The 23954-nt window shown below is 51.6% G+C and overlaps 1 protein-coding gene and 1 long non-coding RNA gene across 10 annotated transcripts in view; one reads left to right on the top strand and one right to left on the bottom strand.

Annotated features, from left to right (window-relative positions):
• Nucleotides 1–1956: 1956 nt before the first annotated feature.
• LOC116660684 overlaps nucleotides 1957–23954 on the top strand; it is a 39399-nt gene continuing 17401 nt past the window's right edge. For 3 of the 6 annotated variants that reach the window (XR_004316297.1, XR_004316295.1, XR_004316296.1), the window contains exons 1-4: nucleotides 1957–2455; nucleotides 6387–6474; nucleotides 15787–15890; nucleotides 17403–17573. This is a non-coding gene — a long non-coding RNA (uncharacterized LOC116660684). Of the gene's footprint in view, nucleotides 2456–6386; nucleotides 6475–15786; nucleotides 15891–16212; nucleotides 16467–17402; nucleotides 17574–23954 lie in introns of all 6 variants that reach the window. The other 3 variants (XR_004316298.1, XR_004316299.1, XR_004316300.1) reach the window with 3 other exon arrangements.
• MAPK4 (mitogen-activated protein kinase 4) overlaps nucleotides 8563–23954 on the bottom strand; it is a 148521-nt gene continuing 133129 nt past the window's right edge. For all 4 annotated transcript variants that reach the window (XM_032470753.1, XM_032470752.1, XM_032470751.1 and 1 more), the window contains exons 3-6: nucleotides 20007–20151; nucleotides 18370–18531; nucleotides 13930–14131; nucleotides 8563–11235 (exon numbers count right to left, since the gene is read on the bottom strand). In XM_032470753.1, coding sequence (XP_032326644.1) covers nucleotides 10530–11235; nucleotides 13930–14131; nucleotides 18370–18531; nucleotides 20007–20151 — 1215 coding nt within the window. In that variant the 3' untranslated portion in view covers nucleotides 8563–10529. The remainder of the gene's footprint in view (nucleotides 11236–13929; nucleotides 14132–18369; nucleotides 18532–20006; nucleotides 20152–23954) is intronic.

Below are 23954 nucleotides of genomic sequence, written 5' to 3'. Positions count from 1 at the left end.
TCCGCCCTTTTGACACTGGTTCTGTGAGTATTTTCCAGTAAGTTCTTAGCATCTTGAGAAATCTAAAAATAATACACCTCCTCCCACTATTCTGAACTATTAACCCCTCTGTCAGAGTGTGGGGTTTGTATGTCAAAGCCCTAATTAAAATTGCCTAATGTTCCTTCATAGTTGACTCCCCTACCCAGCAGAAGAGAGCTGGGGGTGCGGGGAGGGGGGGGCAGATTACAGGGAGAGGCTGTAGGTTTTATTCAACAGTGGTCTTTGTTTCTTCCTCATACCCCACTCTTCCCCCCACATCCAGCAGGAGGGAGCTGGGGGCCATGGGGGAAGGTTACAGGAAGATGAAGGATGCTCTGGGCAAGTGAGTGCACAGCAGGGGCAAAGTGCCCCTGGTGGACACCTAGAGTGACAGCTCCATGGGGCTGCTTCATCCTGGTTGGTCGCTGAAAGCTTGTCCTCTCTCAGTTGTGAAGGAGATCAGAATCCACCCCCCCAAAGTATGCCACTTTGGAATAAAGATTATTTTGAGCTGAAGGCAACGGAGAATCAAAAGATGCAGAAGAAAACCTTGGGGCTGCTTCCCTTATCTGATTAAAAGCAACGAATTCTGGGAAAGAAGGCTGCCATAAATCCCTTCTTCAGGACAGCTCCACCCCTCAGAAGGGAGAATGCCAGTAAAATCTACCCCAAGTCCCTCCTCTAACGGGGGTTTTGAGGCCCTGATGGAGATGGAAAGCTTACGCATATTTGAATAGACAAACATCACAAACTTTCTTGATTGTTCTCTTAAAACCCATTTACTTTTTACTAAACCCATAAAAGCCTTTTCTTTCCCCTCCCTTTCCCCTACTAGAGGTATATAATCCTCTGACTTCAACTACATTTGACCCTTAAGCAATATAGGCATTAATCTGCCTATAATTTATGGTTGGCCTTCCACATTGTGGTTCCCCTGCATCCATGGATTCAACCAATCCTGGACTGAGTGGTACTGTAGTGTTTACTATGGAAAAAAATCCTATAATGAAAAAGAACATGGAAAGTTTTATATATATATATAACTGAATCGCTATGCTGTACACCAGAAACTAACAAAACATTGTGAATCAACTATAGTTCAATTAAAATAAATTAAAATAAAATAAAATAAAATAAAATAAAGACCTCTGTGAATAAGAACTCCACAGTTCAAACCTGCACTGTTCAAGGGTCAAATGTATTCAACAAGCCAGTTACTTCTTTTGTTGGCTCCCATGTGTACACAAATAAACTTTTTCCTCTTGTTAATCTGTCTTTTGTCGATTTAATTCACAGACCCCAGCTTAAGAACATAAGAGGGGAGGGGAAAAGTTTTTTGTCTCCAGCAGTTGCATGTCACAATGTGGAGAGTGACAGCCAGCAGCCTGGACTCTGGTCCCAGGTGTGAAATCTTTGGTCAGCAGCAAGAGTCCTTTCCCAGACCCCCACCTTCCCGTAGGGACACCCCACTCACCATCTGTGGACTACTGCAGATGATTCCAACACAGGAGGGCACAGTTTTTTGCTGCCTGTTATCTCAGCCCCCCAAGTGATATTTAGCTTTCATCTCAGGTAGTTTACAGAGATGGACTTATATGTAATAACAACAACAACAATAATAATAAACTTTTGTCTTCATAATCTTTACACACAATGATCCATACTCACAATCGTTATTTTTCACAGCATCCCTGAACTGGAAGTACAGCTATTAAAATGATTAAAATCAAGGCCTCTGCCAAGTGAGGGTTTGTCACCATATCCCAGTCCGAATGTTTTAAGCCCATCACTTGTTTGGTTCTCATTAAACCTGTGTAGCCCTGCGAGTCATGTAAACAGTTAAAAAGACGCATTGCTCTTTCCCGGGGAGGTCAAGGGCTGACCCCACCACCGTAGGGTAGTGGTGTCCTCAGGGAGGGGGCATAATGGGGACAGCTGGCTTCTGACTCTTGTCTTTTGCCATCACTCTGGCCTTTGGTTCAAGAAAGACCCTTTGCACTGCAAATCAGGGGCGGGAGTTAGAACCGCCCTGGGGTTACTCCAGGGCTAGTTACCTAATAAACAAATTCCCTCCAATGGAAAACCCCTCAGGGTGCCTGGACTCTCAGACATTCCTGTGGGAGTCCTCCTTGGTCTCCTGCTCTCGTTACTAAGGCAGCTGGTGGGAGCCCTGGCCTCTGGGGCGGGTCTGGGCACTTAACAAGATTTGCAGGTGGGGCTGAGGTCTGTTTGATGGAAGACAGGACTCAGCTGGCCCTGAGAGTAGGCAGTTCTGAGCTTGCTTCTGATTGGTCAGCCCAGCCCAGGCCCCTCCCCTGGAAGAGTGAACGCCTGGGACTCTTCCGGGAATTCAGGCCGTGAATATTGATGGCCGATCTGTTACTCCCGATGGTTTGAGCAAAAGAAATGTCTCCCTCAGGCTGGACGGAAGCAGGTGAGAGAGTAAGAGATGGGGAGACACTGAGGCGATTGATTTTGGCTGGCGGTCCCCACAGAGGGGTGTGACGAGACAAGGGAAAACAAAAATCACACGAAGCAGCTGGCAGGCTTTCCCGGCAGGCAGCCGGAGGTGTTAACAGTGAGCGCGCCCTGCTCGGACCCGCCCTGGGCGTCGAGGCCGGACCCCTGCTTTGCCTTTGCAGGCAGAGTGGACTGCGGAGGCTGGCGTGGTCGGGACAGCTGGTGGGCTGCGCGATGGTCGCCCCGCAGCCAGGCCGGGTGTTCCTAAGTCTAATGTCCACCTCAGAGAGCCTCATCCCATAACCTAGCGGGATTTCCCCCTCCCTCTTTGAGGTCAATAGACTTTCTTTCCAGAAGAGAAGAGCCAAGGAGATGGCCTGTTTCTCACTTGCACAGCAGGGACTCTAGCTTAAGCCCCAGAGAGCAGACAGGCTGGGCCCACTCAGAGGCAGGTGGGGAGGCCCTGCTAGGAGGCCTTTTACCCCACGGAACTGAGCCTTCCCCTTCCAGTACTGCATGATTAAGCCAGAGTAGAGACAAGAAATGCTGCCCCATGGCTCTTGCTACCACGGGGCCAGCTTAGCCCTCTGGCTACTGGGCCTGGGAAATGTGGCGATATTGTTTTTAGAAGGAGAAATTGTCAGCCTGGGCTTCACTACCAAGGAGCGATGTGCTGCAAGGTTTCAGATTAGTAACCAGGCCAACCGAGGAGGCAGCATCTGTAGTACTGAAGGTTCCCAGTACGGAAAGAAGAACGGTCAAGCTCTGGAGCCCCACATTTGCTGGGGTTTCTGATCTGAATGCTCCTCCTCCAACCTCCCCACTCGTTCATATTCTCTCCTGCTCTGACCTCTTCTCCTAGGACGGATTTCAGAATCTCTGTCCTGGAAAAGCACTTTTCCCAGAGGGCCCTTCCCCACCTCTCCCTGTGGAAATCCCCCCTTTGCTCTCAGCCCAGTTCAACCTCCTTCATCAAGTGGCCATGGATCTTCCACCAGGTTTGCATGCATCTCTCTTCCTTTGAAGAGAGGTTCTTTTAGGGGAGGCAAAACTTCACCTCTACACATCTTAGGTTTTCAACTGGGACTCTGATAGAAAGATTAACAAGAGAAAAACAGTTTATTAGTATGAAGTGCACATCACTGGGGAGATCCCAAAATGAAGAGTAACTCAAAATCGTGGCTTAGACTCTGGCTTATGTAGCATCTTCATCAAAGGACAACAGATCTGTAGAGAAATGTCAGGACAAAGGAAAGCCGGTTCAGGCTTCCAAGGGTAGTAAGTGGCAGGAAGGTAAATGAATGGGGGGAAATAGAGTGAGGTTTGTCAGAAGATTCCTATGGTGCCTTCTCTGGGCTGGTAAGAGTCTGCCTCTAGTAAAAGGAAAATTTAGATCCTCCCTTTAGGCAGAAAAGAGGACAGGTAGGGAGAGCTTTCTGGCACTTGCTTCTTCTTAATTGCCTTTAGTTCAGTATAACTTTTATGCCTACGTGGCTTATTTTGAGGTGGCACCTTCAGCTACCTTTCATTCCATTGCAGGCTCATGCTTGTCCTGCCCATCTCACCCAAGCTGGTCTGACCTCTGTCCCTTTCTCTTGGCTCTAACTCTCAATCTAGCTGGTGAAAGATCTCATGCTAGTGCAATGTGCTGTTCCTTCCAGGTAATGTGGTTGCATGCAGGACTGGGAGGACTGGGATTCGAGAGATGTTGCCACTGGCATAGACTGGAAAAGGAGGGTCAATCAGGGGTCTTCTCTATGGAGCCTGGCCCAGCCCACTTGGGGAACGTCTGCTACTCTCATAAGAGGTCTAGCCTTCACCATTTTTGTTTTTTAATCTGACTAGGTCTCACTAGGGTTTTAAGGGGTGAAATGTTGTTTCTGCAATTCTCCATACATGCAGATCTTTGTAATTATGAGTTATCCTAATGAGATCCCTTCCTTTTGACCTAATTTTGCAAGCTCCCTGATGGCGAGGAGGCTTGCCACCTGCCTTCCCCATTAAATCAGTGGCCATTCTTGGCATAGCACCTTCTGCTTTCTGATTCAGATTGAAATTTCCTCTACACGCACGCACGAGGCAGACTCATCTCATTGTCAAGTCTAAAAAATAGATCACAACTCAGAGCGACAGGATCCAAATGTAAAATGCAGTGTCTGGCACCACTGGTGATAAATTACCTGTAACCTGGTAAGCAGGTCATCTGGATCCTCCACTCCGTTCTGGCGACTTCAGTGATTGATTTTGCTAAACTCAGATGAAGCAGAGGGACATTCGGGTTCAGGGCTTCGAGTGAAATGAAAGTGGTTGGGCCAAGAGATGAGATAATAAAACCCTTTGCCAGGGCAGGTGAAGAGAAGATCTCTGATTCTTGGTTTCCCCAGGGCTTCTGTTTTGTCCCTCCTGAGACTCGATTCCCCCTCTGGACCTCAGATTTCCAGAGACACTATTGTATCTGTTTAATAAACATGACTTTTTTGTTAAGGGCAGTTTAAGTGGGTTTGCAAACAATCTTTAAGACAAGAGGCCAACACTTAGATGATTTGATTTGAAAGAGACCTGCCCCACACAGACTGCATGGGACCTGGAGTTCTGCTATGAGGGGCACTGCTTTAGTTTGAGTCACCGAAATGCAATATTATTGTTAAAGGCTTAAGGCCCTAACCAGCTCTTGGCATTGTAGAGCTGTGTTGTCCAACAGAAGTATAATGAGGGGAACCTATATAATTTAAAACTTTTGTATTGGCCAGTGACATTAAAACAAGTAAAAAGAGATAGCTGAAGTTAATTTTAACAGTTTATTTAATATAATTTCAAAAATGTTATAATTTTAATATATAATCAATATAAATAATTATGAATGAGATATTCTACATTCTTTGGGGGGGGGTACTAAGTCTTTGAAATCTGGTGTGTATTTGACAGCACATCACGATTGGGACCAGCCACATTTCAAGGGCTGCGTCACCACACGTGGCCAGTGGCTATTGAACTGAGCAGTGGCTGGAAATCAAGGGGTAACAGGACTTGCAGAGGGGAGCTTCTCTAGCCATTGACTGACCTCTGTGCTGCTCAGGTCAGCTCAACCTTGGGCAGAGTCGTGGAGGAGATGAAGGTTTTTATACTTGCCTCATTTGTCTACCCAAACCATAAAAATCTTCTGGGTGGGCCCTTTTTCTCCCTCTTCATCCTCCATGGTGTCTAGCACAGTGCTCCATGATGTGGACAGTCACCTGCCCGCATCTCCTTCAGCTGTGAGTCTGCCCATCACCTGGTGGCTGTAGGTCTGGCTGCTAAGTGGCTCACAGATGCTCCTAGGAGAACAGCTTTTGGTGAATGGGTTCTGCTCCCCCACCCCACCCCTATAGCCCGCAACCAATAATTAGCTGACATGGAGGCACAAAAGGCTCATCTTTTCCTCAACGTGGGACCAATTCCATGGTGCAATCTGTGCTCCAGAGCTTTCTGTAGGGTCAAGCTGAAGCTGGTCTCTGGCCCAGACCATGTACTTGCTGAGCATTCTTCCCCAGCCCTAACCTGCGTGTGTTCCATACTCCCCTTCCTCTTTGGGCATCAGTCACTTGCTCAGGATTCCCCATCTCAGGATTCCTGAGAACCAAGCCAAGGCAGTAATGACCAAAGTCTGATGGCCATTGGAACCCCCACCACCATATTTTGATGCAACTCAGCATGGCTCACAGTGTCCTTGTTTCTGCAAAGGAATTTCTCAGTCACTTAAACCTCTGTCTTGGTACTGAGCCCATGAATTAAAGTGGAGAAGATGTAAGCCTTGTTTTGGTGCACTTGTTAGCAGCTCTGGGAGACAGAGGGCAGAACAATTGTTGAACAGGAGGTTTTGCTTTTCGACACAAACTTGCCATTCATACATTTGCTCTTTCCCACAGCAGAGCCTGTTTGCGACAAGCCTGCCAACTAAACCTGACGGAAGGAGCTGGGTGGAGTAGGTGCTCCGAGGGCCAGTCCGATCCCACGGTAAGGACCCTGAGGCTGGTGTCATTCTAATGCTGAGATGCTCCTCCTGGTTCCTGAGTGGAACGGAGACAGTCACTGCTCACAAAATGAAATGAGCCAGATTGCAGCTGAGCCGCCCAGCCAGACCCCTGGGCCAGGGAGACTGGGGCTGCGGGTTCAGTCCTCTGGTGGGTTAGGCTCTGTTTCCTGACTGTGGGTTGTACTCAGAACCCTGCCACATTGTCATTCCCATGGGAATTAGGCACGGGGTGCTAAAATGTGTCAAGGCATAAGCGTGCTAACACACCTGTTAGTCAAGAACGTGCAGAGCAAGAGACATCAGGGAAGGCAAAGTAACTTGAACTCTGAGATCTTGAATGTCAAAATCTGGAAGGGTTTTATGTGGTCTTAGTGAAGTTCTTAGTGTAAAAAAGCAAAATCTAAGTCTTAAGGGCCAACATGGTCCTACACACAGGCAAGAACACAGCTCTGTACTCACGCCACAGGCCCGCCAGGAGGTTCTGACACAAAGACCCACACTGGTTTGATACCAAAACTTCTCAACAGGATTGCTTACCCCAGAGTTGGATTAGTGGGACTAGGGACGGGGACACTGATGGTGGGCTTGGGACATTTAGGACACTGAAAGGAATAGCCACGGGCTGCTTAGGTACAACCCAGCTCAGGCAACATTGTTACCGACCCGGGCCCTTGGACTCTCCAATCAATAGAAACTGATAAGAGCCCAGATGAGAATTTCAAGCAAGGCTTCTTTATTGGAGTTCATGCTACAGCACAAGGGAATGAAAGCAAGAAGCAGGTGCCCTTGCTCACTCCTGGAGAGATGCTGCTTGGGTCCTTAAAGGGGGGTAACAATGGGGGTGGATCTGTAGGTTGGACAGAAGGCACAGCTTAGGTGGTCTGCCCACCCCCTTGGTGGTGCTGTGTGCAGGGATCATGCCCAGTACCCTGCTTTTGCTCCTGGCATCTCAGAAATGGCAGTTTGCTCGTGGCCTTTTTGTATCCTACTGCTCATAATTGCAGCTTGTACACGCGTGCCGTTAGTTTTAGTCACTTGTAGTTTCTTTGTTTGCCCAGGTGCAAGCACTCTGGTAGAGGCTTCCAAGTCCCATCCTATCTCGGTACCTCCAGCTTCTCTCAGCTCTGATTACTGGAGCTTTAGTTGCAGCTTCCTGCTCTGGGACCAGTTTTAATTCTTGTAGGAAGGGAGGAGGGGCTAAGAAGGGTTGAGAAAACCCAAGTGTATTGCCAGTAGTAGCAAGTGTTCTCTGCCCGGGTCCTGAACGCTCTTCATGTTAAATCCCGCTGTTGACACCTGTGGGCGTTGTCTGCCGAGATCCCTTGGCCCTCATCCTTCTGCGCGTGCCACTCCAACTTCCCCCTGCAGCACCTGTGGCCCTTTGCCTGTGGCCCTTCTCTGGCCATTGGAGCCTGTTCTGCTGCTGTGCAGGAGGCAGGCCAGAGGTGCTGGGGAAGTAACAGCCCAGGAGCCTGGTCAGCCACCAAGGACAGGCAGGGTAGGAAAGCCCTGAGGCGGATGTTCTGCTCTGCCTAATGGAGCTCCCCACTGGGATAAAGCTGCTTTGCCCACAATGGTGACAAGCATCCTTTATTGGCTTCCTCCTCTTCTTTATCACTTCCCCATCACCATGTCAGTGTCTCCTAAGGTCATTCCTCCCACCCCTAAATTACTTGCACTTGATTCTCTGTCTTAGGGTTTTCTCCTGAAGGAAACTAAGCCAGTGCCCAATCCGACTTTCCTTACTGTACAGATTGGACACTGAGTTAGGCAGAAGCTGTCTGACCAAGGACCAGCCTTGGTCAGAAGATTTGGAGTTGGTTCCAAGAAATGGTTTGAAATCTACAAGTATGAACACCGGGCCTGACCTAGGTGATTCTGGAATGACTTCCCTGATTACCAATCGGGGTAGGTTCTCCCATCTCCTCCCCTCTAACTGCAACCCCTAAAAACACAGGCCATCATGGGTGCAGGCAGAAGCCAGCCAGCCTCGGATGACTCAACTGCAGTCAAAGACAGGACCAGATAATACGTAAATAAATGAGGTAATAAGTACATGAACAAATAAATCTGTTCCAATAAAACTTTATTTGGCCCATCCCGATCAAGTGTAATAACGTTTAATAGATTTTTTTAAAACATGAGTAGTCATAGCAATTCCTCTGTAATAACAATTATATATGAACTTCTGGTCAAGATCAGAAGCTTGTTCCTTTACCAAAAAAGTAAAACCACCCTCTGAGGACAAATGGCACATGAGGAGCGGTGTACATTTCCTTTTCTTTTAAAAAAAAACAAACAAAACCCAAACACTTCATATTTACATATTTGCCATTTAAAAACTGGTGAGTATGATTAATTGTCTTTAAATATAAGTTTCTAACATGTTGCAGGTTTCACTGTACAAATTCTAGTTAGCTGATTAGATTTAAGGTGCTGTTGAGGTGAGGGTGAACACAGCCTAGGATAAACACAGGGGAATCCTCTGTTTACAGACTGGCTGGACCTCCTGTGGGCATCTTCGGGGAGAGCCAGTGGTGGGGATGGCAGAGCATTTCCAAGGGACTGGTCTCTATGCTTCTGCAGGGGGCCTGCTGTGCCCACACCTGATGGCCCCAGGCTGTGTGTGCTAGGGCGGCTCTGGGTTTGCCTGCTCCAAACTCATCCAGGCTGCAGCTATGAGGGACATGGTGGTCTCGAGTCCTTTCTTCTGTCGTGGGGTCCCCATGCTGGTGCCTGACCCCTCAGGGCCCTCGCTGTTGGCACCCCACCTTTCATACCCTCCCACTTTTCTGGATTCCTTGTCCCCAAAACCCCTTGCTCTCCAGTGCATTTCTTCAGGGCCTGCTCTGTGCCAGGGTTAAGTGGATGATCAGAATCAGGGGCAGTATTAATGAAGCCGGATGGGCCGTGGGTGAATCTCCCCTAATGCATCTGCTCTGTGGCAGGCACCTCATTGCTGTCCTCCAAGTGAGCAATTCGTGCTGAGAACATTAGTTCTCACGGTAGGCTTGGAGAGGGGGTGTGTGTATGGGGGGTGGGCGGGCAGGCTGGAGGGGTTCTTGGAATTGCTGTCTTCAAACTCACCCGTGTCTGAAGTTCCCTCGGGAACCAGAGCTGTGTCTTTGTGTCTGCGCGTGTGTCAGGAAAGTGCATAGGAAGTTCTGGAGAAGGTGGGTGCCCAGGCCTGGGAGAACGAGTTATTTTACCCACAGACCCCAAACTGGTCTGGTCTGAAACCCAGATTTCAGACCACACAGGAGTGAGGCAAATCCTACGGGGGAGAGGCAGATGGGAATATTTAAATACTTGAGGCGCCAGAAAAAAAATATGCTTGGTGAAGAAGCGAAAGAAACTGGCTCAGTTTCTAATTTCATAATTCAAGGGACATTGCTCTGAATAAAAAGCACAGGGAGTGGGTCAGATGGTAACAGACAGGGAAGAAACCTCTTGGACCAAGTTTTCTGACCACAAAGCCAGAGTGATCCCAGTAGAGGAAGACATTGTATTGTGGACAGACACCGACCTGGGGGCCAGGAGACTGGGAGTCAAGGCTTGCCCAGACACCGACTAGGCCCTGATCTTATAAGCAAGTCACTTTGCCTCTGCGCCTCACTGTCCTTCCTCATCAGCCAGTTGAGCCTAGCTGGGCCAGACGGTTTCAACACCATGCCTGCAAGATTCCTCTGCCCACAGCCACCCAGGTGGGGCCTGCAGACTGCTGTTTAAGACATGTTTCTTCCCTGTGCACCACTATTTAAAAAAACGCAAGGGCCTCTTCTTTGCTGGGAAAAGGATCAACCCCCAAACTAGGCTCCTGTTCAAACCTGCTCCCAGAGGTTAAAGGCTAGTTATTAAGGCAGTTTAAGAAATGGACATTCCTCTCGCTCCTCGGATCCTTCTTATGTTCTGCTAACCCCAAGGCAGCAGAGAGGGGCAGATGGGGTAGTGGAGGTGCCAAGGAGGCAGCCCCCTCCTGCCAGGCCCGGCTTTCCCGGCATAATCTCCAGGATGGCCTGGAGCGCCCCCTCGGCCCTCACCACCTTTCTTTGGAGAAGGCTTCAGTCTGCACGAGATCGCCAGGGTGCTCAGAGATGCACGCGCCGTTGAGGTCGCCCAGTTTGTTGTCTGGCAGGTCCTCGGGCTTGGTGCAGAGCTTCAGGGCGCGGGAGATGAACACGTCGAGGTCGAACTGGGGGCTGGTGCCCCCGTCGACAGGGGCGGAGCGGCCGGGTGGGGAGGCCGCCCGGCGGCGCTCAGGGCCGTCGCGGGGCGGGCTGGCGCGCTCCGGGCCGCCCTGCGTGCTCTTGACCCACTGCGCGATCTCCAGGAAGAGGCTGGCCGGCTCATCGTCATGCGCCCCGGCGTCTGGCGCCACCGCGGCCACCGCGGCGGTGGGGGGCGCCCCGGCCGCCTGCTTCCAGTGGGACAGGTCCAGGATGAGCTTGGGCTCCGAGTAGTGGTGCGGCTTGTTGTCGCGCCACAGCAGCTTGTCCAGGTAGGACGGCGACCCAACCTTGTAGTCGCAGGAGCGCCCGTAGTCGGCCTCGAAGGCGCGCTCCATGGACGAGTGCGACTGCTCCAGGAAGCGCTCCGAGCTGCTCTGCGAGTCCTTGCGCGGGTCCACCTGCACGTCCTCCGCCAGCGGCGCCGAGCCCGCGCGCGGGTCGCGCTGCACCTCGCTCGCATCTTGGCACCGGTCGGGCCGCCACTCCAGGTCCGAAGACAGGCTCACGGGGTACCTGTAAGGGTAAGGCAGGATGGCGATTGGATCCCCCAGCCGGAATGGCTTTTCAGAGGAAGCCAACTTCCCTAATCCCTGTCTGCCACCCACTGGCTGGATTTCCATTCCTTCCCGGTCTCTCCAGCTCCTCTCCGCCACCTCCCACGGTGGGAGGGTGATGGGTCAAAGCAATGGTGAGCCGCCAGGGCTCAGGTACAGGGGCTCATTGTTTGCCTTAACTCTGGTCGTCTTTTGTATTCATTCGACATCCTACAGATACTTCTTGAGCGCCTCCTGTGTGCCAGGTGCTGTTCTGGGCATTACCAGCCACAGCAGTGAACAAACAAAATCCCTGTCCTCATGGAACTTTCTAGTGGGTCCACCTATGCATTGCTCCTCAAACTCTGAGGTGCACACAAATGACCTGGGGACCTTGTTAAAATGCGAGTTTTGATCTAGTAGATCTGAGGTGGGGTCTGAGATCATGTAGTTCTCATGGGCTGCCAGGTGAGGCAGAAGCTGCTGGTCCTTGGCTCACACTTTGAATAGCAGGGCCCTAAAGAGTGCTCCCCAGTCCTGGCTCAGATTAGAACCATCTGTGGAAGGGAGAATTTCTAATGACATTCCATGCCTGCTCCACACCCCGAATCCTGACTCAATAGGTCTAGGGTGGAGGCCTGCATTGGCATGGTTTTCACACCTCCTCAGGTATTTCTAAGGTGCAGCCAAGAACTCTTGCCCTAGTGGATCTGGCTGGGGTCCCCGAGAGAGGCAGAGCAGGGCCTTTGGAAAGATGACGCCCTCAGCAGAGGCAGATCCTTGGACTTCTGCCCTCTGTCGACTGTCCTGCAGCCTTGAAGAGCGAAGTCAGCTAGCCAAGAGCAAATGAAGGGCAGGTGGGCAGGTGGGCAGGCCATTAGCTCGGGCTGAGCCCTCCCTCCCCGTGCCAGGTGTTCTGTGCAGAACCGTGGGGGTCAGGGAGCAGGCAAGAAGAACAGAGGAAGCCTCAGGCAACAGTCAGCTGCTCTGGGAACAGGAGGTTCAGTGTTCACACAGGAAAAGCCAAGGACAGGCAGGTTAGGCTGCGTGAGGGGGCAGGTGGGCAGCTGCAGTCCACACCTTGTGGTTTTCAAGGCATGGGGAAGGCCTGGCACTGCCCGCCCTCCCCGTGATGCCATTAGGGTGGGAGTCACTCCTGGAGGTGAACACTGCCTCCTCCCATGAGGGTCCTCAAAACTGCAATGATTTCTATGAGGAAGACCATCGCCTTTGGCTATTACACGCCAAGGGCCAAATGTAAGTTGTCTGCTGTCTTCAGAGCAACCCTGTGGAGCGAATGTTCTCACCCACCTCACGGGTGAGGACACTAGCATTCAGAGGTGAGCAGTTTGCTCAAAGCAGGGCCAGTAGGAAGGGGTTTGTCTCTGCCGTTGTCATCCGCTTTTCTCATGCAGGTGTGATGGGAGAGGTCGGGGGCAGAGCACCACCAGGTTTAGATGTGGTCAGCGTTGATGGGCAGGGGCCAAGGGAACCCTGCTGTTTTCCTGCTATCAACCCTATGCCACAGCCACAAGAAGCAGAGGACAAACCTCACTGGGGGGAGGGGTGGCTACAGGTACCACAGTCAAGTGCAAGCCTAGAAGAGGGGGCAGCAGGAGAGAGAGTCTTCATTCATCTCTATTTGCTGGCCACTCCTGATGACGACAGTCAACAACAGCAAACCAACAAACCTGTCCCAAAACAGCAACGTTGCTCTGGCCCTCCCCCGGAGCCTCCTCAATCTGAAACCCATCATCTGTCAAATGACTGAAAAGGAGAAACTGCTCATCTGTCACTTATGTAACTAGCTGTCACATTCTCCCAACAGCAGGGCTCCCGCTTAGGCCCCCTTGGAGTCCGAGCTGCTAAACCCTCAACTTCTATTTCTAAACAAGCAGCTCTCAGTGCTCCCTCCAAGTATTAGCAGATGGTGATGCCCAAATGTTTAGCTGCCTGATCTAGGAACGTCAGAACGGGAAGGGACTGGAGAGAGCATTGTATGTGTACGCGGCGATGGCTGAAAATGTATCTTCTACCCAGCTGATTCACTGGGTAGTGCCTTCCAGGCACACTGTAGAGAAGGGTTCTGAGGCCCAGTTGAGCAGGAAAGAGTGATTGCTCAGCAGTCTGACATGGATGCAGACTGGGGAGGGCCCCACGTGGGCCAGGTGTTAGCTATGTGACATGGTGCCAATCTCTAACCTCTCTTGAGCTGTGGCTTCCTCGTGTGTCAATGGGTATAATAATCATGGTGCCTCCTTTCCTGGCAGCTCAGGAGGGGCAGATGATGTGAAGGGCATGAAGGTGCTGCGTGGTGGTAAATTTCTCATTGTTTTCTTGTCTTGCGTGGCTGCATTTTGCTTTCCTGGGGCAAATCCCCGGCTTGCTAGAAGTGAGCTCCTGCATGCTTGCTGAATGTCTGTTGAACGTCGTATTGTGTGGGCAGCATACCCGGGGTCGGGGGGTGGCTGTGTTGCACAAAGGAAGGTCCCTGACCACACATGCAGGACATGGCTGGTCATCTACCAGGCGTGTCTGGGGACAGGAGAGAGGGCAGGAGCTAGGTTGGGGAAAGCTCCCCACAGGTTACAGAACTTGGGGGACAGAAGGAAAGGTCATGGAGGATCAGAGGCAGACAGAAATGGGCATGTGGGCTGGAGCCCTGGAAGCACACCTGTCCCAGTTGGAGAGCTGGCTCTGGTTGGCGGCCATCAGTAGGATGTCGTCAATCTCATCCTCGATGCGGAATGGGTGCTGCGAGGTGGGCTCGTCCTCGGGGCAAGAGTAGGGGCTCATGTAGGGGTGCTGCAGCCCCATCTCGGCAGTCAGGCGGTCCATGGGGTTAAAGGTGAGGATCTTCTCCAGAAAGTCGATGGCTGTGGGGAGCAGAGCAGGACAGGGGGGGTCATTCAGTGCCCCTGTCAAGCTAAGAATGAGACTCCTCAGCATGGTGACGCCACCTCGTGTCTGTACTTTCCCGTTTGTAAAAAAGGCTTTTAGCCATTTCAACTCATCCAGAGATGAGTTCACAGGAGATGCTGCTTTTTGACTCCGCAAGTGAACTGATAGAGGTCCAGAGGGGTGCAGTGACTTGCTCACGGTCACTGCTGATTACAGGAGGTCCAGGGCTAGAACTCTGCCTTAGGCTGGATTTCTCGAGAGACGGGGAGCAGGGTGGTGGCAGTTTAGGTGGCAGGGACCCCTGGAAGCACTGGCAGAGAATGGGGAAGAAGCCAGTTGAGGATGTGCTGACACGCAGTTCCTTCTGAGGGCACCTGGGGCTCCCCCTGGGTCCTTTGAGACCCAGCGGGGGACACACCTCCGAAGTGGGGAAACTCCCACTTGTCGTGGGCTGAATGCTGCTGAGTGGGCGCTCCTATCAGAACACAGCAGTAAAACACCACTGAGAAGGGTCACATGGGGGTGGGCGGGTGGCACAGGGCCAGACAGTCTGGGGCTCCTAAGTCCAGAGCCCTTTCCACCATATACTGTCCCTGGAGATTTGACAAATAAAGGCCATCTTCAAAACATTTATCCACCCTGATGTTCCAGGCAGTAACCCTTCAGTGGCTAGATCAAGGGGCGGCCCTGGCAGCTGACCCTGGGCATGGGGACGGGCACTTAGAAGCCTTGAGCCATGACTGTGTGCCGACCAGCATGAAAGCAGATCAAGGTGTCAGCAGTCGGGAGGCATGATGGGTGTGCACTGGCGGGACGCCAGCTCTGCGCAGGAGCTGGTGCCCTTCCTCCTGAGCGGGGTGGGGACGCCCGCCTGCCCTATGAGCTCGGCCCTGGGTTATCTCAGGGCAAAGCTAACCTAGAGGTTTGCATTACCTCTCAGCACTGGAGGCTCCAAGGAAATCATGACTTGGCTAATCATGTTATAGCCCATGTGGAAAGGGAGGAAAGGCACTGAGCTCAAGGTCCGGGTGGCTGTCCCCTCCGAGGGCTTCGGGCTGGGACTCAGCCCACACCATGACCCAGCCACTCACACCCTCTCTGAACCCCTCTGCAGAAAAATTCATCAATGATTCAGGAAATTGATGGAATCTGAAGGTCACTGGCCTCCCAGGAGGACATGATTCTGCGCCATCATTCTACAATGAAAGATCAGTTAAGCTGCAGGAACTCTGATCACTCCCCAGTGCTCTGGTCCTCTAGCAGGTGCCCAGACACTTCTGGGGAACCCGGAATATTAGAAGATCCTTCCTTATAGCACACCTAAATCTGCCCCTTGAACTCCCTCCTGCGAGCCTAGCTCTGCCCTCTGGGGTCCCCCCTACATCAGCGTGCTGTCTCCTCCCCATGACTGTTCCTCTCATGTTTCAAGGCAGCAGTCATGTCCCATGCGAGCCCCCTCTCCTTCTGGCACACAACTGGCTTGCATCTCTCAGCCTCCCCTGTAGTTAGCAGTGGCCGTGTGACTGCAGCCAATGGAAAGGGGGTGGAAGCAATGTGTCTACCCCACTTCTAGTCCAGACCTATAAAAGCCTCCTGCAGGAGTGTCTGCTCTCTCTTCCCCTGGCTTCAGCTGGAAGTTGGTACCTGGGGGGACCTTGAAAGCTGTGATTGAAGATGGCAGGTGGCCTGAGTCTCAGGCATAACCCAGGCTCCCCGACTCTGTCTGGACCTGAGGTGAGTAGTGAACACACTGCTGGCAGGTAAGCCACAGAGATTTCAGGTTTATTTGCGACAGCACTAGCTTCACCTTAACTCATAATTCCTTTTCTAAGTTCAACCTCCCCACATTTTGGCGCTTCTAACATAATAAGGCTTCTGGACCATCTTATCATCTTCCTGTGGCCCCAGTGGGTTCCCAGTGGGGCTTCTCAGAGCTTCAGGGGTTCTGGAAGGATTCCCAGGGGAGTCTTTGGAGACTGAGAAGCAGGTGGGCAGGCCCCTGAGCACCTTGCCCCTGCTGTGGTTAGAGCAGTCCTTTTTTTGTTTTGTGTATTAGGTTTCCTCATCACATCTGTCACTTGTGATATAATGACTTCTTGTTATAAATGGAGCTCTGAACTGAATGTCCCTGGGGTGGCCTTGGCCCTGCTCCCTCGTCCTGCACCTGTGGTGTGATGGCTGCTGAGGGACACAGTCCACCCAGGCTGCGTCCTTTGAGCCTCTGAGGGTGAAAACCAGAGAGGCCCCCCGCAGGCCTGGAACGTCCAGCAAAGGGATAAACCGGGGTCACCAGCTGGCTCTTCTGGGCAGGTGCGCTTGATGCCCTCTCCCCCCAAAATTTCCTTTCAGCGATACCTCCTTACCCTAAGGCCAGAGGCGGCCTGGGGCCACTTTTCAAGCGCAGGGGCAGATGAGAGACTTTGGTTGTAGCTGGCACATTAGAGAGTGAAGCAAGCCCAGCTTTCATGAACATCTTTTTGGCTACAGGACCAAGTCCACATGCGTCAGCAGGGCAGTCAAAGCCTGCGGCCTCTTGGCCCTTCTCACCTCTCTGTGGCTTCACTTCCTACAACCGCTTAGTGACTCGTCCCCCTGACCTGAGCCCTCTCCACTCCTCCAGGCCAGCTCTCTGTCCCTCTCAGTGCTTGATGGCCCTCTTCCCCTCCCCAGATACCCAGAGTTCTCGCTGGCCCCTTAGGACGTGTTCCTTAGGCTGTGTACTCATCTTTGATGGGTCCTCCCTGTCTTCTCAGCGAGACCGTCTCTTATGTCTCTGAATTTCCATCCTTGGCACAGCTCCCCAGTAATTAATAAATGTTGGCTGATGCTGGTGGTGACAGTGCGAACTTTACTGTCTATCAGGCACCAATTCTGATTTCTCCGAGACAAGCCCACCACACTCAGAGCCAAGTCACCGAGGGGCTGCTGTGTGTGTGGTTGTTTGGGGTAAGCGGACATATGTGACATCCCTGATCTGGGATTCCTGAGAATTCTGAGCCTCTTCTCACATGGTGGAATTTCTAGAGGCCTAGGAATCAAAGCAAATGTGGATGGGCTGAGCCTTAATTTGTGGGGAATCAAATTGCCCCCCCCCCCCTTTAATGATGGAGAAACTGAGACAGTTTGTTGATTGAATAGGGATCGTGGCCAAAGACACTGCTGGTCCAAGTTCTTGGTTTCTTGATGGGAAGGAGTGGGGCAGAGATGGCTAGTTTGTACCGCATGTCTGTTCTCCTCTTTTGACAGTAATGGACATGGTGTAGAATGAGAAACCACTTCACATCCTCACTGCAGTGAGGTGGGGCCTGTGACTAAGGTCTGGCCAACAGGACACAGATGGAGGTGAAGTGTGCAAATTCTGGCTCATGACATTAAAGGCAAGAAGACCCGCCCTTCTTCCCCACCTCCCTCTAAGTGGTAAGGACAACACCCTAAGGTGGCAGAAATACGAGAAAGCAGGGGCTTGGGCCCCTGGATGACTCTGTAGAACAGGTCTACCACATTGGTGCTGGACTGTCTGCATTCGGATTGTTACTTGAGAAAGAAATAAACTTCTTAACTCCTTTTTCCTTAAATAAGAACTTAATGTTATTGAAGCTACTGAGAATCTGTATTTCTTTGAAAATTGGCCAAACCTATATCCTACCTGATAGAGGAGTTTCCCAAGGAAGCCTCCAGCACATATGAGCTGGTGATGATGTAACATCTCAGATGATGGAGCAACTATCCTATGTCAGTGGCTTTCCAAATTCTGTTTTACTTGCTTGCCACCATGACCGTATGTGACATATATTATTTATACCCATTTTACAGTTAAGGAAACTGAGATGCAGAGAAGTTAAGAAACTTGCCCAACACCAAACAGCTAGTCATTGGTGGAACTGGGAACTGAGCCTGGGTCTGGCTTTGAAGCTGATGAAACCATATCACACCTTCCAAGGGAAAAAAGTAAAGGGGGTGAAGGAGGAGAGGGAGGGAGGCAAGTGAGAAGGAAGGACAAGGAAGCAAAGTCTGGGGCAGAGTGTGGAGGACCACCAGTGACTGCCTTGAAGTTGGCCTGGAAATTGTGAGGGCAAATGTCCGCTGCCAGGGGTGTCCCCAGCTTCTGTGTCTAGGACTCTGCTTGGTCCTTTCAGAAGAGACTGGCTGCCCTGGCCCCTAGAATGCAGCACATCAGCCTCCAGATGCCAGCCCAGCTGTCAGGCTCCTGTACCTTCACTGTTCACTTCAGGGAGCAGCTTGCGCAGTGGCCTCTTCACCTCCCAGGTGCTACTGACGAAGGAGGGCATCACTTTGAGCAGCTCGTCCTTGTCTTCCTCCCGGATCACGGGGATGGTCTCCAGGATGAGCTGCATCTGCTCCAGCTCATGAGCCCCTGGGGAGGCAAACACCAGAGGGTGAAGCATGCTGCCCACGTGGCCAGGGTGTGCGGAAGCACCAGCACAGCTCCAGGAGCCTGTGCAGGGCGACCCAGAACGGGTGGAGCTGCGCAGGGCTGGGAGCCAGGGGACCTGGGTTCTTGCTGCCACTAACTTGCTCTGTGACCACGGGCAAGTCGCATGCCATCTCTGGGGCTTGGCTTTGTCAATCGTAGAAAGAAGGGGTGGTTTTTGGGGGCTCGTCCGTTCCCCTGGTGATCTATGCCTCTGCAAGGAACCAGACTCACACAGGCTGGGTCAGCCAGCGCTAACGTGATAGGGACAGCCTGGCCCGAGGCTTTCCAAGTGCCCCTTCCCACGTGCCTCTGTGCGTGTCCTCTGCCAGGCTGGGGAAGGAAGTGATTTTAAGGCTAGGGGTGAGTCTTACCTTTTCAATTCCCAGTAGGAGAAAAAATGAATCAGGAATAACAAGTTTGGGATGTGTTGCGAGCACACTGTCTCTGTGCTCCCTTGGGCAGAGGGAGGAAGACAGGCTGTGCCAGGTCTGTGGGACAGGATGGAGTCAAGCATTCACTCACTCATTCATCCATTCATTCATTCACTGATTCATTCAACAAATAATTATGGGGCAGCGCCGTCTCCCTGCCAGGCATCATGCTGGATGCTGGGCATGGATACCACCCTCATTCAGTCTTTCTGCATCTCAGAAACTGAATTTGTCTTGTACACCCCGGTCACCACTGAGGCTGTATCAGAGCTTTGACACTGCTGGGATGGGTCTAAATCCTTGCTGTCACCTCTGACCTCCTAACTGCTCTTACTCCCATTCCCTCCACTTTCCCTTTTTGCATGAGTAGCCTTGCCCTTTACCTCTACCAGGTTAAATCCAACCAAGCCCCATCTTCCTTAAGAAGTCCCCCTGACTCATTCAGCTGCACAGTGCTCTTACACCAATTCCCATGGGATTCCAGTCTTCCAGGAGCCAGTGGCTAAGGGTGGGACTCTCCCTTGCCCCCCCTCAATGCCCCGTGCAGCACTAAGCATGCGTAAATGCTATGAAAGCTGACCCGGAAAGTGCCTGCAGCATCAGGGTCCGCTCTGAACGAGTCCCTGGGCCTCTCTCTGCAGTTGGCTCATGGAGGGTCCATTCAGGGACTCTGGGAGCCCCGTGGGGCCCTCTCTCCAGATGAGCGCCCCAGACTGACCTCTCACAGAGGTGGGAAGAGCTGAAAATGGAGGGCGGCTGTTTTCAGGGGTCAACCTCAAGGTGTTTGAGTACAAGTGATTACTTAATTTTGAAAGTTTAGTGCTCACAAGGCTATTTTTAGCCTCTCCAGTATTTTGCCTGAAATAATGAAGTGCCTCCAAGTAGTGCTGTAAAAACCACAGAGCTAAGGTCAAAGAGAAAGACGAGCATGTTTTTACTGGGCAACACCAGAGGGGAAGAAAGGTGGCAAGGGAAGCAGCTTACCAGCAAAGAGCATGCGCCCCGTGAGCATCTCGGCCAGGATGCAGCCGGCGGCCCACATGTCGATGGCCTTGGTGTAGTTGTTAGGGGAGAGAAGCAGGCGTGGCGAGCGGTACCACTTCGTTACCAACCCTTCCGACAGGTGACCCTGGAAGACAAAATCCTGGGTTCCAGCGATCAGCCTTTTGCAGACACCCTCCCCCTCTTGCCTCTCCTCATTTCCCTTCACAGAGAGACAGGACCTTTCCCACTCTCCATCCTCTCTCATTGATCATCTGGTCAGAGGGGCTCAGGCTGGTTCGTGGGGCTCACAGGCTTTGGTGGGAGAATCTTATGAGGCCCCAGAGTTCTCCTCTGTAGAAAGGAATCCAGGGTGCCAGCGTTTTAGGAGGAATGCTTTTCCACCCCATCTTGACTTAACGATGCCTAACGCTCTGCCCTCATCTAGGAGGAAGATGGACAAATAGGAGCCAGGCTTGAGTTCTTTATCACATCAACAGAGCAACGATGAGACCCTGGAACTTCATTTATTCAGTGCTGAATCTGAGAAATAGCTGTAAAATTGAAATCAAGCCAGTTTCTTTGGTGCAGATGATTAAATAAATGCTGCTCTAATGCCAGAAATCAAGCCCCGGCTGAGAATGGAGGAAGCCGGCTTCATACCGGGTGCAGGTGAAGGGCTTTCGGAAGCAGCTCTGAATGGCGAGTGGACGCAGCTTTGGTTGTGTCCTGAACGCACACTCAGGCCTCCTTCCTCAGGCCTAGAGGGTCCTGGGAGTTCTACAGAGTGTCTTTTGGGGGACAGATGTTCTAACTGGTTTCAGCCACTGCTCAATGTGTGGCCCGGGGTGAAATCCCTCACTGTGGGATACAGTGATGACGCAGGTGTTTTAGCACAGAGAGGAAAACAGAGCCAGGCAACTTGGAAATTGTTCTCTACGTAATGCAGAAAGCCGGCCCAAGAGCGAAACCTGGGAAATGTCTGTCTGGATTGTCTGGGTCGATCTCTTGAAAGTGAAAAAAAAGACCTATCTGGCGGCCAAGGTCAGACAGTTGGCAGCAGGGGGCAGAATCCAATGCATGGTTCTAGGGGTAGTCTTATTATTTGCTGTTGTAATTTCCAGTTGAGCATCTAATTTTCCCCTTTGCTGATGTAAAAAAGTGCCACGGACACAGGTTAAAACATGAAAAGTTGGGAAGCCCAAGTACCCAGGAGCTTTTGGTCAGTTCATCCAAAATCTCTTTATTCGTTGAGCAAAGATGTCTTGTGTTTACAACCTTCTGAGAGCCCTGAGTTACAGTGGTCCTCTCTCCTCTGTGACACATATTTCCTCAGAGCCGAGCCTCAAACTAGTGGAAGGAAGAAAAAAAAAGACTAAAAGTGCACCCTGTCTCTGGCTTCGATGTTTCAAAATGAGCTCCTTGCAGCTTGTTAAATGTGCACCCTTTCTCCTTTGGGCCCCTGCACGAGCACCTTCCACGGATGGATGTCCTCACACCCACCATGTGGCGAACTCACTCACACTCAGGCCTGCTTCCTCTCAGAAGCTTCCCGACTCCCTGGAACGACGCTGGATGCCCCTCCTGGGAGCTCCAGGGTGCCTGTTTTGTTGCTATTTCCTTGCTTCTCTGCAGTCCCTCACCCCGGGGACAACTGATCGCCCCTCAAGGGCAGTGACTGTACCTTCTTTCACAGCTGTTTCTGCATTGCCTAGCCCCAAGTCTGCCTCCTAGGAAGTGTCCAATAAACACTGTTGATGGATGGATGGATGGATGGATGGATGAGGAACGTCTCACAGGGTCTGAGCCTCCTTCAAAATGGGGTGCCTTCTGCAGGAACCACTGATCCTCTTCTTTGCCAGACCTGCTTTATGGAGAGTTCCAATTCCCACTTTCAGTGGTGGCTGAGGGGTTTACAAAAGTTGGCAGCTTTTGCCTTATGCCTTGTGTTGTTCCAAAAAGGATTGGCAAGTGTAAGTAATTTTTTTTAAAGTCAGATTTATTGAAGCACAATTTATACACAGTAAAACTTGCTCTTTTAGTGTACATTTCCGTGAGTTTGGACAAAAGTGTAGAATCATGTAACCACCACCACAATCAAGGTCTACAGTAATCCCATCATCTCACACGTCCCCTCATGTCCCCTCCTGGTCCCCAGCCCCCATCCCCAGCCCCCTAGAAACCATTGTTTTCCATCCCTCTAGTTTTGCCTTGCACAGAACATCATATAAATGGAATCAGTGTGTGGCCTTTTGAGTCTAAATTCCTCCACTTAGTGTAGTGCATCTAGACTCATCCATGTTGTTGCAAGGACACTAGTTTGTTAGGCATTTAAGTTTGATTCTAAAAATGAAAGACAAGCCAGACTGTAGAAGCTCACATCTGGGTGGGTGGGTTATAAGTAAAGAATGGTCCGATTTTATTTTCTAGTCAGAGGCTGAGACTGTCAGAGGAGGACTAGAGCAGAGCACCCGGAGGAGAGGTGACAGAGTAAACAGGCGAGTTTACTCTGATGTGCAGATGAGAAGTCTCTCATGGAATGGAATTCCCTGTAATTAACACCTGCCTATGTGCAGAGTCTGAGGCTGAAGAGAAGTGGGTGATGGTGGGGTCGGGGGGCTTCCTTCTGAAACACCTGCCTTGAAAGTGAAAGAAAGATGTTGGCATGGGCAAGGCTGCCCCTGGGCCAGAATGATGGGCCAGGCCAGGATAACAGCTAAGAAAATTCACCCCCAGCTCTTCTTAACCTTTGAATGAAAACCAAGAACCTGCTGGATTTTTGTCAACAACTAGCTGCTTCCCTCTGGTTCCCTGTCCCTCCAATCAGGGGATTTCCTGATGGGTTTCAGAAGCCACGGGCAGAGAATTTGGGAAGGTGTTGTGTCTTCGGCCACGCTCTGAAGCAGGAGGAGCCCTGGGGAAGAGGGGATGGGAACAGAGGGGAGGCTCCATTCCTGGGTCTGTGGGGCAGACACGGGGTGGGGTGGGGGTCTTGCCCTGGGTGTCTGAGCAGGAGAGGCATTGGGGCCCACAACACCATACTGGTGATCTGAATTCAAGAGAGGAGTTTCAGTTGAGTGGATAGGGAGAAAGTCAGAATTTTCTAGAATTTAAAAAAAAAATCTTTAAAGAATACCCAGGAGTGGGGACTCAATTTTATCAGAAGGGCCCATAAATCAGGAAGTATGCTGGCTCAGCAGAAACCCTTCACTAGTTTTTCTGCCCAAGCCTGCAGCATGAGGGTAGTTTTAGCTTCACCTAGGTGCAGAGGAAGCCGTCCTCAGGGATCAGACCTGCTCTCCCTGGGGGCCTCGGCCATCAGCGGGCTGACCGCTGGGTGGGACAGCGGGCACAGGCAGGGTGCACTGTCCTGTGGGCATCACACATCGCTGTGCTGCAGAGACAGGAAGCGGACACTCCCTCCCCAGTTCTCTGTGGCCACCTCTCCACTTGCAAGAGGCAAGACCAGAATCACCCTTTCCTAGAGTCCCTTTCCTCCTGCTACCCTGTCCCTTGGTGTTCCTGGTGAGAAGCCGATCTGGAGGCACCAGAGGAGCAGTGGACATAGTTTTCCTGCCTAGACCCTGCCATGGGAGCCTTTGGGCTGCTTCAGCTATCACTCCAATCAGCCCATTCTGCTGGCCTTTTAGAGTCACGTCCAGCCAGTGGGAGGCTTTGACTCTGAAAGCCTCAAAGGTGTTTGGAAATAGTCTGGTAGCAGCTGCCCTGGGAGGAGGGTAATTAGGGGCCCCCACAGATCCAGAGGGAAGTTATCATTAAAGCTCTGAGTATTTTGCAGAAGGTTCTAGCCAGGAAACCACATTCAGTTCCAGCTGACTGCCAGGGAATTCAGAACAGCGTCAGTCAAACTCACCCCCAGAAGGGTGGGTGCCCACCCGTGGCTCTGGGTGGGCCTTAGCTCCGTTCCGCTTGCCCTCTGGGCCTCCGCTA

Source organism: Camelus ferus, chromosome 30 (assembly GCF_009834535.1).
Source record: "Camelus ferus isolate YT-003-E chromosome 30, BCGSAC_Cfer_1.0, whole genome shotgun sequence".
In the NCBI taxonomy this organism is placed as follows: Eukaryota; Metazoa; Chordata; class Mammalia; order Artiodactyla; family Camelidae; genus Camelus; species Camelus ferus.
Note: the sequence above shows the minus strand (reverse complement) of the source record. Positions and strands in the feature narration are given on the sequence as shown.